Source organism: Callorhinus ursinus, unplaced genomic scaffold (genome assembly GCF_003265705.2).
Source record: "Callorhinus ursinus isolate GAN/ISIS: 27379988/994484 unplaced genomic scaffold, GSC_fseal_2.0 scaffold58, whole genome shotgun sequence".
In the NCBI taxonomy this organism is placed as follows: domain Eukaryota; kingdom Metazoa; phylum Chordata; class Mammalia; order Carnivora; family Otariidae; genus Callorhinus; species Callorhinus ursinus.
In genome coordinates, this window is record NW_027397120.1 from 4,883,346 (window position 1) to 4,897,960 (window position 14,615).

The 14,615-nt window shown below is 49.0% G+C and overlaps 2 protein-coding genes across 9 annotated transcripts in view; one reads left to right on the plus strand and one right to left on the minus strand.

The window, feature by feature from the left end:
- MKI67 (marker of proliferation Ki-67) overlaps positions 1–6,442 on the plus strand; it is a 25,094-nt gene extending 18,652 nt beyond the window's left edge. Inside the window, 3 exon segments of the mRNA XM_073884752.1 lie at positions 1–1,956; positions 2,997–3,440; positions 5,105–6,442. Coding sequence (XP_073740853.1) covers positions 1–1,956; positions 2,997–3,440; positions 5,105–5,170 — 2,466 coding nt within the window. The 3' untranslated portion in view covers positions 5,171–6,442.
- Positions 6,443–10,348: 3,906 nt separating this feature from the next.
- The window catches only part of PTPRE (protein tyrosine phosphatase receptor type E), a 155,608-nt gene continuing 151,341 nt past the window's right edge, over positions 10,349–14,615 (minus strand). For 7 of the 8 annotated variants that reach the window (XM_025879988.2, XM_025879985.2, XM_025879987.2 and 4 more), the window contains one exon: positions 10,349–13,886. In XM_025879988.2, the coding sequence (XP_025735773.1) occupies positions 13,812–13,886 (75 nt within the window). In that variant the 3' untranslated portion in view covers positions 10,349–13,811. The remainder of the gene's footprint in view (positions 13,887–14,615) is intronic. The other variant, XM_073884750.1, reaches the window with a different exon arrangement.

Genomic DNA, 14,615 nt, shown 5'->3' on the forward strand with positions numbered 1-14,615 from the left:
GCTGGCCTCAGAGAGCTCTTCCAAACACCAAACCACACAGATAAACCAAGGACAGACGGCATAACCACCAAAGTCCCCTGCCAATCTCCACTAGCAGAACCGGTCAACACACCAACAAGTAGAGAGAGGCAGCTGGAGACCCCTCTCCAGAAAGTGGACATAGAGGAAGAGCCCTTAGCTCTAGGGAAGGCCACCGGAACACCAAAGAAAACCATGCTCTCGTACACAGAAGCAGGTGGTGGTGATGAAGACATCAAATTGTCTAAGGAAACTCCAGAGAAGAAGCTAGACTGTGTAGAAAATCTAACCGGAAGCAAGAAGCGGAAAAGAAGAGGGAAAGAAAAGGCCCAATTCCTAGAAGACATGGTCGGTTTTAAAGAGCTCTTCCAAACCCCAGAGCACACCAAGGAACCAGCAGCTATTGTCAAAACCGCAATAATGCCTGGCAGATCTCCACTAGCAGAAACAGTCACCACACCAACCCACATGAAGAGACGTCTGAAGATACCTCTGGGGAAGGTAGATGTAGCGAAGGAGCTCTCACCTCTCACAGAGCCCATCCAAATGCCAGGGGAAGCTACACACACACACAGAGAACCAGGAGGTGCTGATGCAGCCATCAGATTGTTCAAGGAAACCCCAAAGCAGAAACTGGATTCTGCAGAAAATGTAACTGGAAGCAAGAGGCGGTCGAGAGCACCCAAGAAAATGGTCCGTTCCCTAGAAGATCTGGTTGGTCTCAAAGAGCTGTTCCAAACCCCAGAGCATACCCCAGACCCAGTGACTGATGACAAAACCACAACAGTCCCCTGCAAATCTCCAGCAGCAGATCCAGTCAACAAGCCAAGAAGTAGAAGGAGGCGACTCAAGACCTCTCCCCAGCAAGCAGACGTAAAGGAAGAGGCCTCCGCTCTCGGGAAGTCCACCCGAACACGGGGAGGAAAGGCACACTCCCACAGAGAATCAGGAGGTGCTGATGAAAATATCAAACTTTTGAATAAAACTGCAAAGCAGACACTGGACTCTGCGGAAAATGTAACTGGAAGCAAGAAGCAGTCAAGAATACCCAAGAAAAATGTCCAGTCCTTAGAAGACCTGGCTGGCCTCAGAGAGCTCTTCCAAACCCCAGAGCACACCCAGGACCCTATGGCTGATGACAAAACCACCAAAGTCCCCTGCAAATCTCCACTAGCAGATCCAGTCAACAAGCCAACAAGTAGAAGGAGGCGACTCAAGACCTCTCCCCAGCAAGCGGACGTAAAGGAAGAGCCCTCTGCTCTCGGGAAGTCCACCCGAACGTGTGGGGGAAATGCACACTCACACAGAGAACCAGGAGGTGCTGATGACGACGTCAAATTGTTGAAAAAAACTGCAAAGCAGACACTGAGCCCTGCAGAGAATGTAATGCTCAGGAAAAGCCGGCTAAGAGCACCTAAGGAAACGGCCCAGCCCCTGGAAGACCTGGCCAGTTTCAAAGAGTCGTCCCCAGTGCGGGACCACAGCAAGGAACCGGGAAAGGCCGAGGGTAGCCCTAAGGATGCTCCGGAGCAAACTCCAGGCAGGAGGAAACCTGCGACCGTTTTGCAAAGAGGCCTCAGGGCCCGTAGAGTAAGAGCCGTGGAAGACCTGCAGGCCCACAGAGAGCCCATCGAATCTGGACGTGAAGGCGGCGTTTCCCTGCCCTCCAAGAGGAAACGAGGAACGGAAGAAGGTTCGGCAGGAGCCAAGAGGCTGCGATCCGTGACCCCTGCGCAGGGCGCTGCCGAGGGGAAGCCAGCGCCGAAGAGGAGGAGGAGGGCTCCCACAGAGGGGTGTGACCCACCCGAACCCCCGACAGTGAAGAAGAGGCTGCGGGTCGTGGCAGAAAGGATGGAACTCCTGGGAGACCGGCCAAGGAGCAGCAGGGAGATTAAAACAAGGGGAAGAGAAGCAGGAAGGACGACCCCTCCACATCAGGTGATGCTGGGTGGATATGCCATCTTGGATGGGGTTCTCCTTTGGGGGCTAACGTTTGTTCATAGCTTGAAGGTATATATGAGTATCTTTTCCCAAAGGGGTCTGCATTCCACACTGAATAACTGCAGACCAGGATAAAGAATCCTTTGGGGATTTACAGAGAGAATAGACAAGTTGGGGAAAATAAATAGTAAAAATTAACTAAGAATTTTGACAAGAGTTTCTCAGGAACTGGTTGAGTTATGCTCATCTGCAGAGGTGGGAAAGGCGCCGAGAAAAGGTGGGAGCTCAGTCCTGTGTTGTTGTTCCCGACCCCACAAGCGGGGGCACTGGGTGGGAGTGGTATCTGTGTCAGTCCTTACGCGTTTAGACCATCCTCGTGGGTATTTGCGTCCTGAGAGCAGCCTACCTGTCAGGCTTGTGAGGTAGGGGGAGTTACTCCTGCACGGAGAGAAGTTTGTAAATTCAGTGCCAGAAATTGCGGTTCTCCCGTCCTGCTCCAGCAATGATTGGGAAAGGATTAGGAAATCATTTACTGCTTGAAAAGGGGGCATTTTTCTAGAGTGTTCTTTAAATGCTTGTTGTAATCCCATTTGACATATATGACACTCAGATATGGTGATGGAAATTGAGACCGAATTCCTTATTCACGGTTTACCAGTAGAGAGGATTTCTCCCTGGAACAAAGTGATTCCTGGCAGCTTCGAAAACGACTGTTAACTTTTCAAGCGAATTCTTTTTAAGTTCACTTTGTTTGTTTAAAGAGTTTATTTATTTAGTTTTGACCGAGGGATAGAGAGCACAAGTAGGCAGAGCGGCAGGCAGAGGGAGAAGCAGGCTCCCCGCTGAGCAGGGAGCCTGACATGGGGCTCCATCCCAGGACCCTGGGATCATGACCCGAGCTGAAGGCAGCCACTTAACCGACTGAGCCACCCAGGCGCCCCTAAGTTCACTTTGATCCTCTCTCTCTCTCTCCATGTTGGATTGTGAGAATTGTATTACTCATGAGTGCCATGTTGTGGATGTCTTGACACTTTTAGGGAATGTCCCTGCGCTCTAGACGTCCAAATAAAACTGAAGCAGAAGAGGAAAGACCCGAGCCTGTTATAACAGCAGCAGAAAAGCCGAAAACAAAGAGAAGTGACAAGAAGCCCCTGAAGACGTCCCAAGAGACAACGTTACAAAGCCCAGAAGACCAAGCCAAGAATTCGACATCTGGGGGCAAAGCCCATGAAAGCAGAATGTGTCTGAGGTCTGCCAGACTGGGTCAGATGCCCTCGCCTGACATAGCCAAGGAGAAGCAAAGGGAGAAAAGAGTGGGTGTCTCTGGGAAGAAGCAGGAGGAAGAAGTCAGGCAACCCTCAGACCCCATGTGTTTGAGATCCAGAAAAATTACAGTCCCTACTGGAGGAAATGCTTCAGAGAGCGAACCCCAACAGAGGGTAACTCGGAGCGCCAAGAGATGTGCTGAAAATATAAAAAAGGCAAGTAATTTGCTGTTTTCCTTTTGTGTGTGTGTGTGTGTGTGTGTGTGTGAACATAGAGTATTGCAATATCATTTTGGCCCCGTGTGCAGAAGCAAACAAAACACGACCTATAACACGCTGCGGACTCCTAGTTATACCGGTGTAGGAAGCACGAGTCTACACCATACATTTTGTCATAGCTGAATTCAGCTGTATCTGTCTCCACTTCCGATAGAAAACTGATGTTTTGAAGACACCATCCAGGAAGAGCCAGGAGTTTATGCCGTCAGTACTTTCTGACTGCCTGCAACATATCCCGTAAGAAAATTCTAGGTCAAGGTCCTCAGTTTCCCCATTAGTTCAGCAGAACTTACTAAAGCAGAAAGGCGGTCCTGTCTGGCTTTCCCAGGAGTTCCGAGAAGTGTCCCACGGCGAGTGGTATGCGACGCCTGCTAATGTTATGTCACCTTGAGCAGCACGTGAGCCGTCTGCCATGTGACTAAATCCGCAGCGCGTGCTTAAATTCGGTCGGTGTCCTTCTGCGGAATACTTGATTTTGTGAGTTTGAAAGAACGGGCTTCCACAGCTCCCTTCCTGGGAGTGGTATGAATCTCTGAGCGCGCATTTCGAGCCAAGAGGCCAGTGGTGCTGTGGGCGACTCCTCTAACCCGCGCGGGCGACCTTCCTGCTTCACCGTTGGTTCGGTGCCGGCTGCAAAGGCAGAAGAGATCTGTTTCCTGCGAGCTGGAGTGGGCGTGATGGTACCATCCGAGGTGTCATTGGGCACCCCTGCCCCCCTTTGAGCTGTGAGGGAGCAGGGACAGAGCAGGTGACTGTGGTCAGCGAGAACAGAGTGGACTCCACCCAGCCCTTTATTAGCTCATGTAGCGCCCATCCTCTCTCGTCCTCCGCGTGTGGGTCTTGACCTTGACCGTTTCCTGATATTTCGGTCGTGGGATGAGCATCTGCACCGTAGCTGGGGACACCTTCCGTCAGTGTTCAAGGATTTCCAGTCATTTGCTTTCAAACCCAGCCTTTTTTCAATTCTTGCCTTTTGTTTTCCTCACCTTTCCCTCCCCTCAGTGACGTGTGAAAGATCGCTTGGTGAGGTCCCTGGTGGGGTCTGCCTCTCATGGGCCGTTGGGTCAGGGGAGGGTGTAAACCAGGAGCGGACACCCCGCTGGTTCTGAGAAGGCGGGTGGTCTCTCGTTTTATCTGATTGTCCAGAAGGATGAGCCTTCCCCTAGCTCCTTCGGGAGCAGGTGCGGCCGGTGGTCACACTCACCGAGCTTGGAGACATTGTCCGCTTCACACACACAGATTACTTAGAAGACCCAAAACGTCTTGTCCTGTTTATACATTTGAATTCACTTTTTTGAGTGGTATTTTTTAACTAGTGAAAAAAAATGTGTATTTGTGTGGAAGTTTTCTCTCTTTTTTTATTATGTATTAACTTAAAAACAAGTTACAAAGCTTCCTATTTAAATTTATAGTAACAAGATTTTAAAGAACAAAAGCAACTTTCACAGAGCACATCTCAAAACTCATTTCCAACCTTAAAATTAATTTCCTAAAACTAAAGGCCTGCATCACACCTAGTAAGGATTTGGGTTTTTGCAGATTTGGTCACGAAAAATTGTTCTTTTCAGCTACTTAAGAGTTCTATTTTTCTTCCCAAACAGGATAATGACAATGGGGGCATCAAGAAATTAAGAACCAGAAGTCATCGGGACAATGAAGATATTTAGCTACGAAGTTGAAAAGGGGAAAAAGAAAAAAAAAAAAAAAAGTAACAAGTTCAGTTTAATGATATATCCTAGTACAATATTTGGGTAAATATAAAAGGGAATTTTGTAAAGAATGCTATCCGGGTGTTTAAGGAAAGAAAGCGTAGAGTTTTCTGTCCCCGAGTGGTCTGTTCACAAAGGCCACGTGGAGGTCATGAAGAGGACTGCTGGTCTCATAAAGTGATAAAAATGTAAAATTTGGCTCGGGGACCGGTGGGGGGCAGGGGTTGGGACTAAGTATGGCCTTCAATGGGGCCAAATGAAGCCATGACGTTTATCACCCCTGCCCGTGCTTGTCAGTCCCGCGTGCGTGCACTTCCCACGCTGCACCGTAAATGCTTTGTGTGGGGCCGAGTCCCACGTCGGAATGTGAAAGCAGGGACTCCTGTCCCTGGGTCCCAACCCTGGGCGGGCACTCAGGAAACACGAACGAATGGGCAGATGAACAAACTCATCGGCTATTTCTTTACCACGGGGGACACGTTGGGTCCACTCTCGAGAGCTGTTGGCCCCCTGCATGGGACAGCCCCGTCCCCGGGTCCCTGCCACGGAAGGGACTACACGTGCCACCTGGAGGTGGCTGGTGGCCCCAGCTGCAGGGTGTGGGGGCCGCTGTATTTAAGGGCTGACTGGCGGCGTGCCTTTTCCGCTTCAAGCAGCTCTGTCCGACCTGGGACCGCTCGCATCTGAGAGGGCATCCGGCCCTGGGTCTCGGGGCCATCGGCCAGGGTGCCGCTCGCCTCTGAACGGCGACAGCCCTCCTAGCTTCTCGCGTTTTCCTCTGACCTTTCCGAGCTCTCTCTGGAATCTGCTCCCACCTGTGCTTTCTCAGACCGCCCCTGTCAGCCGCCTTCCTTTCCAGCACACCCCCTTGTTCTGCAAACCACCCAAACCCTCCTCCGGAGAAGACGGTGATTCCCGCGCCGTCCACGCAAGCCCCGGCCTCTCTGGTCTCAGACCGAGGCAGCTCCCTGCTGGGCATTTCCGTCTCCGTGGTCCACTCCGTCCGCTTCCTCTTTCCGTGTCCGCTGAATTAGAAGACAGTGCACCTGCCGCCCGGGCGCCTGTCCGTGTCCCCCCCCCCCCCCCCACTCCCCTGTCTAGGCAGGCTGAGGTGGGGCGGGAAGACCAGAGAGGGCAGCCGTCCCCTGCAGCCGCCCCGTCTGTCCGTTCTGACACCATGTGTCTGGCATGGAGCCAGGTGCACATAATAAAACATACCTGCTGAATGAATGCCTGAACCTAGGTGCGTCTCTGGGTCAGGGGTAGTTGCTTTTGCCAAAGTGGCTGCCATAATCGCATCCCAAACAGCGTTGTCTGAGGTCACCCAGAAGAGTGGCGGCTTGGGGGAGGGCGCTGGGGTGGGGCCGGCAGGGGACACCTGAGAGGCTCCACGGGGCAGGTGATGGTGGAACTGGGCCAGAAGAGGGGTGCGGTCTTGGGGAGCAGAACGGGGAGTAAGTTTAGGAAGTGCAGCCCCGATGAGAAAAGGCACTTTACTCGAAGGTGCGAGTCATGACTGTGTCATTGTGGGAGCAAAATACAAGAAAATGTAAAACAATGGGATTTTTCTATGATTAAGCTATTCCGCCAACACTTCGGATTTCGTAGTAATTATGAACCTTGCATATAGAAAAATTTCAATTAGCACATGCCTGGGGAATGGGAGATACTGGTTAATTAAGGAACCCTTTAGGGTTCAGTTCTAACCAAAAACCTCACTGCAGTATATCAGCATGTCTCCTCACCTTCGTCAAGGGTACGGTATTCCAGGAGCATAGTAAGAGCACCTTAGAGGCCCGCGGATGCTGGGTTAGGAAGGCTCATGATGAAAGCTGTCCACGGGACACGCGTTTCACTTGGCATTTTGGGGGCAAGCATCAGACAGTAACCAACTAGTCAACTTGTGTTTGAGAATATGGTGCGAGAAAGAAATACCTACTTGCCCTGTGGTGTGGTAACTTCTCTGGGCCTCGGATTCCAAGTGAGCAACATCCACCTGATAGAAAGTTCTCAGTGAACAGAAACTATTTTTACGTTTTGTGCCTCCACACTTCTGCATGATCTGCCCGCCAGGCTCTCTGACTTTCTGTATTTCTGTGCTCTGCGCCGGGCAGCTGCTGACTTCCTTTAGGCCAGAGCCCCTCCCCATACACACACGTGCACACTCCTAGTAACACACGTACACACACACTCACAGAAACACGTACTCCTACACGCACCATCCTACACGCACACTCCTATACACACACTCTCCTACTAACACATTCCTACACACACTCAAACATACATACACACTCTCACATACTCCTAAACATAGTGACACTCCCACACACACACATACACACTCATACTCCTACACAATCCTACACACTGGTACACAACATAGTAACATATTCCCACACGCACACCCATACAAACATACACATACAAACAGTACACACACACACACACACACACACACACACTGCACTTTTCTCTGCCTGGGAGTCTCCCCACGTCCTTCCCGCTTCATAGACGGTAACCTCCAGTCCTGAGCTCAGCTCTGGTGAGGCTCCTCAGGGAAGCCTGCCCCCCACCCCCCACCCCCCCCGGTTTCCCGGTCCGGTGTGGCTCCGCATCCCTTGCTCCGGAGGCCTCCTGTGCTCATCCGTGGCACGTGGCTCTGGGGAACGTAGCGCACTAAGTGGGAGTCGGCCTCGTCTGCTAGCAGGAAGCTCTGTCCTTCACGACGGGCAGACCAGGGGTTCACCAGCATGTTCCAGTGGCCCCAGCCACACGACGTGGCCAGCCAGCTGTCTGTGAGGTGACATTTTCAAACCCACAGGCTGTTTATTAAAGGAAGGGTGGCGGGGGAGACGGAGGCAAAAACAGGAGCCAAGAGCAGGGAGCCACAGACCGGGGCTGAGTCAGAGGGCCCTGTTTGCCAGCTTGTCTGCGTCGCTATGACTCCGACGTGCTGGGACCGCGACTCTTGCCCTGACCAGTGAGCCGTGGCATTAGCCCTGCAGGAACAGCCCTCATACGTAGAGAAGGGGACCCCCTGAGCCCCCACCCACATCTGATCAGTCTTCTGTCTGGCCACCGGAGCAGGAGCTCCATCCTGGGAGAGAACGTGCCAGCAAGTCCCGGGGGTGGGAGCCCGTGGTGAGTGCGCTCGTCCCAGGGAAGAGGTGTCCTGTCGGGAGGTAGAGCAAGGCTGTCCGGCGTCTGCGTGTGTCTGGAATTTATCACTACCCGGAGGGGCTGAGGAAGAAAGGAAGGGAAGGCTCCCTCAATCCTACACACAAGTCAGGACAGGGAACCTGGGACTCAACCGCCCGGCACTCACCGGGTGGAGGCTCCCCAGGTTGTCACGGAGGGACTACCTTGCAGATGTCAACTCCATAAAGCAAAGGCTACCTCTTCGCTAAAAATGAGTCAAGATACGTGGCTGGGATACTATTTAGGAGTTTCCTCTAGAGGAGCCTCTGAATCGTCTTCCTGGACAGAGTTCCAGCCCCCCCTCCCCCGGATTCCGGTGCCGTGCAGAGAGACCAGGCCTCCGAGGGCATGGTCATGGTCCTCCCTGTCTTGGGCCTCCAGCACTGGCACATGAGCATCCAGTAATCTGTAAATTGGGAGTTCATGAATGTTGGTCTTTACAAAGGAACAGAATGCCCGTGACTTGTTCACACGAACCCCCTCCTCATGTCTCCATCATGATTTCATACGAATGAAAGATCTATTTGGTATGTTTATTGGGCCCTACAGAGGGCCCTGCTGTTGGGCAGAATCAGCCTCATGCTCACCAACCCACTCTGTAAGCTGGTGAGTCCCAAAGTTTCCCGGACGAGGGGTTTAAACAGCCATCAATGATGATCTTCTATAAAGTATCGAAGGGAAGTATTTCTAATCTGAATAACAAAGGGTTGGGTGTCTTGTGATAAAAAAGAATCACAATAAATCAACGAGAAAAAGTCAAGTGACTTTTTGGAAATGGATAAAAAATTTGGAAGCTGGATAAAAAATCCGAATTGGCGAGTCACAGATAAAATACAAGAAATAAAAGTGTGAAAAGACGCTCGACCCACTGGGAGTTAAGGAAATGCAAGTTGAAATGTACGACTTTTTTGCTTCTAGGTTTTGCAAAAACTAAGAGGTTTGCTCATATCCAGGGTTAGCAAACAGGCACCAGCTGCACCACCAGCAGTAAATGAGTTAGGCCATCTTCTGGCAATTCGGCACTTACTATTTATAATTAAGATGATATAGATTAAAATGTGTATAGCCCAGAAACTCCACCCCTAGGAAGCTCTCCTCGAGAAGTACTTGGTACCCGAGAGCAAACGCACACGCGTGCAGGTGTTTTCGTCCTGACACTGGAGGATGCAAGCCAATGTCCATGATGGAGGAATGACCATCAGAGTTTGTGAGGTTTGGAGAATATGAAGTAGCCCTTTAAAGGCAGCTGAGGAAGCTGCATATGTGTGGACATGGCCAGATGCTAAGACAGAACGTTGAACAAAATGGCGATTCACACAACGGCACAGAGGGGACATGTTTCATCACTTCTAAGATGCAAAGTTTTCATATATTAATTCTCTAGGGTTCAGATGTATCTCACCCTTGAGTCCTTCAGTGCTCGGAAATGCCGTGTAGCCTGGTAGAAGGCATACACTGCCTTCCTAATCCACGCCATTGAATCCTAGACAGGTGCTAAGCTCCTTCGGCCCTTGACCAACCTGCTCGCTAACCTGCAAGTCTGTCCGAGGTCATTAGCATGTGAAGTCATGTCTGAATGTTTCCATTTGATGGGGGGGGGGGCTGCCCCTGTGGCTGGCCTGGTGTTTCTGCCTTTTCTGAGGCTGTGGTCTCGGTCAGATTGGTTCAGTTACCTGGTCCCCGGTTGTCTGGCTGACGCCCATTCTTGCCCCTACCACCCCTCTCGCAAACCTCCCCTGTCTGCACCTACACTTGTCGAGTCCCTTTATCGCAGGTCCTGCTGACCTAGAGCCGATGAGGGACATGCAGGCAGACAGACCCGTAAGGAACACCCAATAATTAAATGGTCCATAGGAGCAAATAGCATTTCATAGCAGCTGATATTTGGGGGCGGGAGGAGGGGGAAAGGGATATAAAAGGTTATGAAATCATCCATTTTAGCAAGTATAACAAGCCTCATAAAATTTATTAAATAAATACAAATAATAAGAAGCATATGTTTAAATTCCACGTTAGCCCTGGGATATCGGAAAGAAGACGTCAGTGTGTGGGTCCGGGAAGGAAGTGAAGGTGGAGGGGTGCAGAGAGAGATCTGGGGATGACCAGAGACATATGGATGTGCAGAGGGAGCTCTGACAGGGTTTCAGATTTTAGGAGACAAAGCAGTGTTGGAAGGACTTTCCGATTCCACCTGGCCGTGGACTTTAAGCATTCTCTCATCTTCCTTGGGGACTCTGAGAAGCCACTGCTCAGAGCACAGATCCCTGTTTGGACTTTAGTAGGAGCACAGGCTCCCAGAAGGGCGAGTTACTCTGTGCCGCACACGCGGGTCACGCCTTCCGAAGAGCCGCTGGGAGCTGGGGCCAACCCCCGGCCACCATGCCCAGTGTCCGGGCTGTTTCCCTGCCAGGGCTGAGCTAGATGTTAGAAGTCCTAAATTAATTGTCTACATAAATCAATGTCTACCTCCTAATGAATGTCTTGTCTAAAAGGATGCACAGTTCGAATGCAATGAAGAGATTTCATGGAAGAAAGAGACACAGGCTGGAAGTCAAAGTAAAGATTTATCCTTGCATCAGAATGTTTTAGATCTTGCAATTTGCATATACAAAGAATTCAGCAACATTCACTGGCATTATAATCAGAGCAAGATCAAATTATAGATGTAATAAAAGAAAATATGATAGTTGAAACGGGGAATACATACATATATTATAAAGATTGCACATAAATTAAACACAACTGAGTTAAACAAAATTATCAGTAATCATACATTTTAAAAATAACATGGGCATGTCTCGGAATGCTGAACAGACATGTCAGGCTCATTTTAAAAAAGTTTTTAAAAACACATAAAAATACCTTTTAAAACACTGGTATGCATTCTTCATTCGTCTAGCACGTGGAGAGAGACAGTAAAGTGAGTCACACAGTGACCGTACAGCTTGCCGATCAGAATGGTAGGCTCCTAATCGCTATTTGGCATTTGAATGCAACCGCATGCAACATACAAAAACGTGAAGGGAAGGACGACGTTGCCGGTGCCGTCAGCGTGGTTCGGTTTGTTATGTGCAATGGACCTACTTTGACCAAGGGGGAAGAGGTCAGCCTTCTGGCTGGCACAGCCAGGGCGGCCAGTCCCCAAGTGCCCAAAGGGACTGTTTGGACTGGAGGGGGCCTTGGACTGGGGGCAGGGGGCCGGGCAGAGGCCATGAGGCTACAATTCCCAGGCCTCCAGAAAGGCCAGTGTCTCCAAGGGACAGTGGCTTCTGCTTGTCTCCAGAAGGGGCGGGGCTACAGCAGGTGCAAGGATGCCTGCAGTGGGCGCAGGAGACAGAAGAACACACACACGGGGCACTTTCCCAAGGGTACCCCGGATAAGGCTGATCTTAATATCCATCCAAGAGATGCCAGGTAGGCCACTAAAAGGCCTGACAGATTCTAATGAGGGTTCCTAAATTAGACCCAAACCCATGCCCTCAACTTTGACTTTAGTCACCTTCATCACAACTAGCCGGCTCGGTTTCCAAGGTTTGGTGCCGAATGAAACCTTGGTTCTCTCTCTTCTCCTTCAGTCAAAGAAAGGCTCTGGACTTGGGGTTTTAACAATGAAAACATACGGGACCAAGCTGGTGAGTCTTGCAAGGTTCCCTCCATTTTCCTCCTCGACCCCAGTGCATTCTCACTGTACTGGGAAGGAGAGAGGGATGCATTCAGCAGTGCGTGTGTAGCCCAGGGATGCGGCTGGCGGGGGGGTGGGGGTGGCAGCAGTCACAAGTGCCCTTCCTGCCGGCCTTCCCTCTTGCCCCGGGGGCGGGGCTCAGAGGAGCAGCCGAGGCTTGATTCCTGCGAGGCTACTATCAGCATGTAACCAGCCCCGGGTTTGCATTGTGCACACCAGGGACGCACACAGGATGAACAGTGCAATAGGAGGGTACAATCACTTCTCAGTGGAAATGTCAAATAAGGCCTTTATATTTCTTTTAAAAAGCAAAAAAATAAAATAAAATAAATGTACCCCAAATGCACATGTTAAATGCTTTTAGTAAGTCAGAGCAGGTGTCTTTTTTTTTTTCTTTTTATTGTGCTCATCTGCTCATCTGCTACCGAATGGCCACAGAAAGATCACTGTCCTTAAACTTTTCTACATTCATCCTTCCTCCCCCGCTTTTTTGTTTTTGCCCCACTAACCAATCCTGTCTGGCAGTGAGATCGTTATTACCCAGGGTCAAAGGTCTCAGTAGTATTTCCATTCAAAAATAAGTTAGCCTTTAGATTTAAGGATTTCTCTCTCTTTTTCTTTTATTTAAATATTGGGGAGTGGGACTTCTAAAAAAAACATATAAATCTAGATTTTAAGATTTCTTTTCCTACAAACAATCTTAGCTTTTACAAGATTTTTTTTCTTTTAAATACCAAAATGCTTCTCAGAAAGTTTAAAGCGTAATTGCTTGTGGTTTTCTCCCCAAGTGCGTGCTCCCTGCAGTTGTGCGTGTCGGATATTCGGCTTTATCTGAACGTTAGGACTGGGGAGTGGTTGGTGTTGAGCCTCTAGGATAGCTCAAGACCAGCTGGGCGGCGGGGTCAGAATGGGAGGCGAGGGTGAGAAAGGCAGTTGGTCATCTGCGTCAAACGCCAGACGGACGGACAGCAAGGGGCTACGGGGGAGCAGAGCCCGCGAGCTGGTTTGGCTGTGCTCAAAGCCGTGGGCGAACCCTGCGCCCAGCGCCTACATCTCCCCTCTTCTAGCCAAGGCAGCAAGGACCCAGCCTTGAGTAAATGCACGTTTAAGTCTCACTCTACAGCCACCAACGACGCTAACGTGTTTTATACCTGCATTCAGGCTGTAGAGTCTTTGATTTTTAAAATGTAAAAATCAACCACATGAGTTGCAACGGAGGATTTTACAGAGTTCTCTGTCTACAGTGCATCCTCATGAACATTTTACCTTCCACAAAATGCCACTGCTCGGGGCTGTAAAATCAGTGTCAGGAAAGAGAATTTTCAACTGATTTTTGAGTCCTTGACCGCTTTCTTAAGAGCGGGCTTTGTGTTTACTCTCCTGAATAAGAACACATTGCATATTAAGGTTTTTAACATTTAGAGGTGCTGCATGTGTGAAATTCAATGATGTGATGAATCTGATGCAAAATTAAAATAATTACTGATATTAGCAGAAATACATTTTATGGGATATTACTTGACCTTAATACATTATTCCAGTTTTTAAAAGGGGTATTTAAGATTTAATGACTTTATAGCAGGCGGCCTTTAAAGCATAACAAAATATATACAAAGAAATTAGGATGGGTATTAATGTCAACTATGAAATAAATTAACATGATTTTTATAAAATATACTGACCATTAAATTAAAAAATATTTTAAGGCAGGAATTTTCATTTGAAATTAGCATAATCAGAAAATATATCAATAAAATCTTGTACCACTTTGTAGCAGAATTCATACTGTTCCTGAAAAAAAAAAAAGAAGACGTTAAAGTGATATTTTAAAAAAATCCATTAATTTAATTAGGAGAAACATTTAAAAAGAAGACAAAAAACAGTGTGACCGGTTACAACACTTACTTTTTGGGCACTTCCAAATAAAGCTGGATTTTTGTTGTTTTTGTTATTGTTGTTTTTTTAAGATTTTATTTATTTGAGAGAGAGAGAAAGGGAGAGAGCCAGCAGGGTGGGGGAGGGGCAGAAGGAGAGAATCTCAAGCAGTCTCCCCACTGAGTGCAGAGCCCGACTCAGGACTCCATCCCAGGACCCTGAGATCATGGCCTGAGCCGAAACCAAGAGTCGGATGCTCAACCGACTGAGCCACCCAGGTGCCCCTAAAGCTGTTGTTTTATATAGAAAACATCAATGTTTAGTTTCAACTTGGCGTATTTTAGGATAGTCTGAGTAAAAGGTCTTCAATTTTCATATTTAAACTGGAAAACAGGTTATTCTTGAAATGACAATGAGAAAAGTCAGAATACTGAACTTCAGATAAACCTCACAATGAACAAAGAAGTAATCTGTGGAAGTTTAAAAAGATGAACCTCTAGGCTATTTTTAAACCTCAGTTTACTCTAAAAAGGGGACGTTGTTTTATATAAATCTTACTAGCATTCAGAAGAATATTGCCTTCTCTCTGCTTAAGGCACTTAACTCATTAAAACACGGCTGCACATCATCTGACGCTTGTCCTCC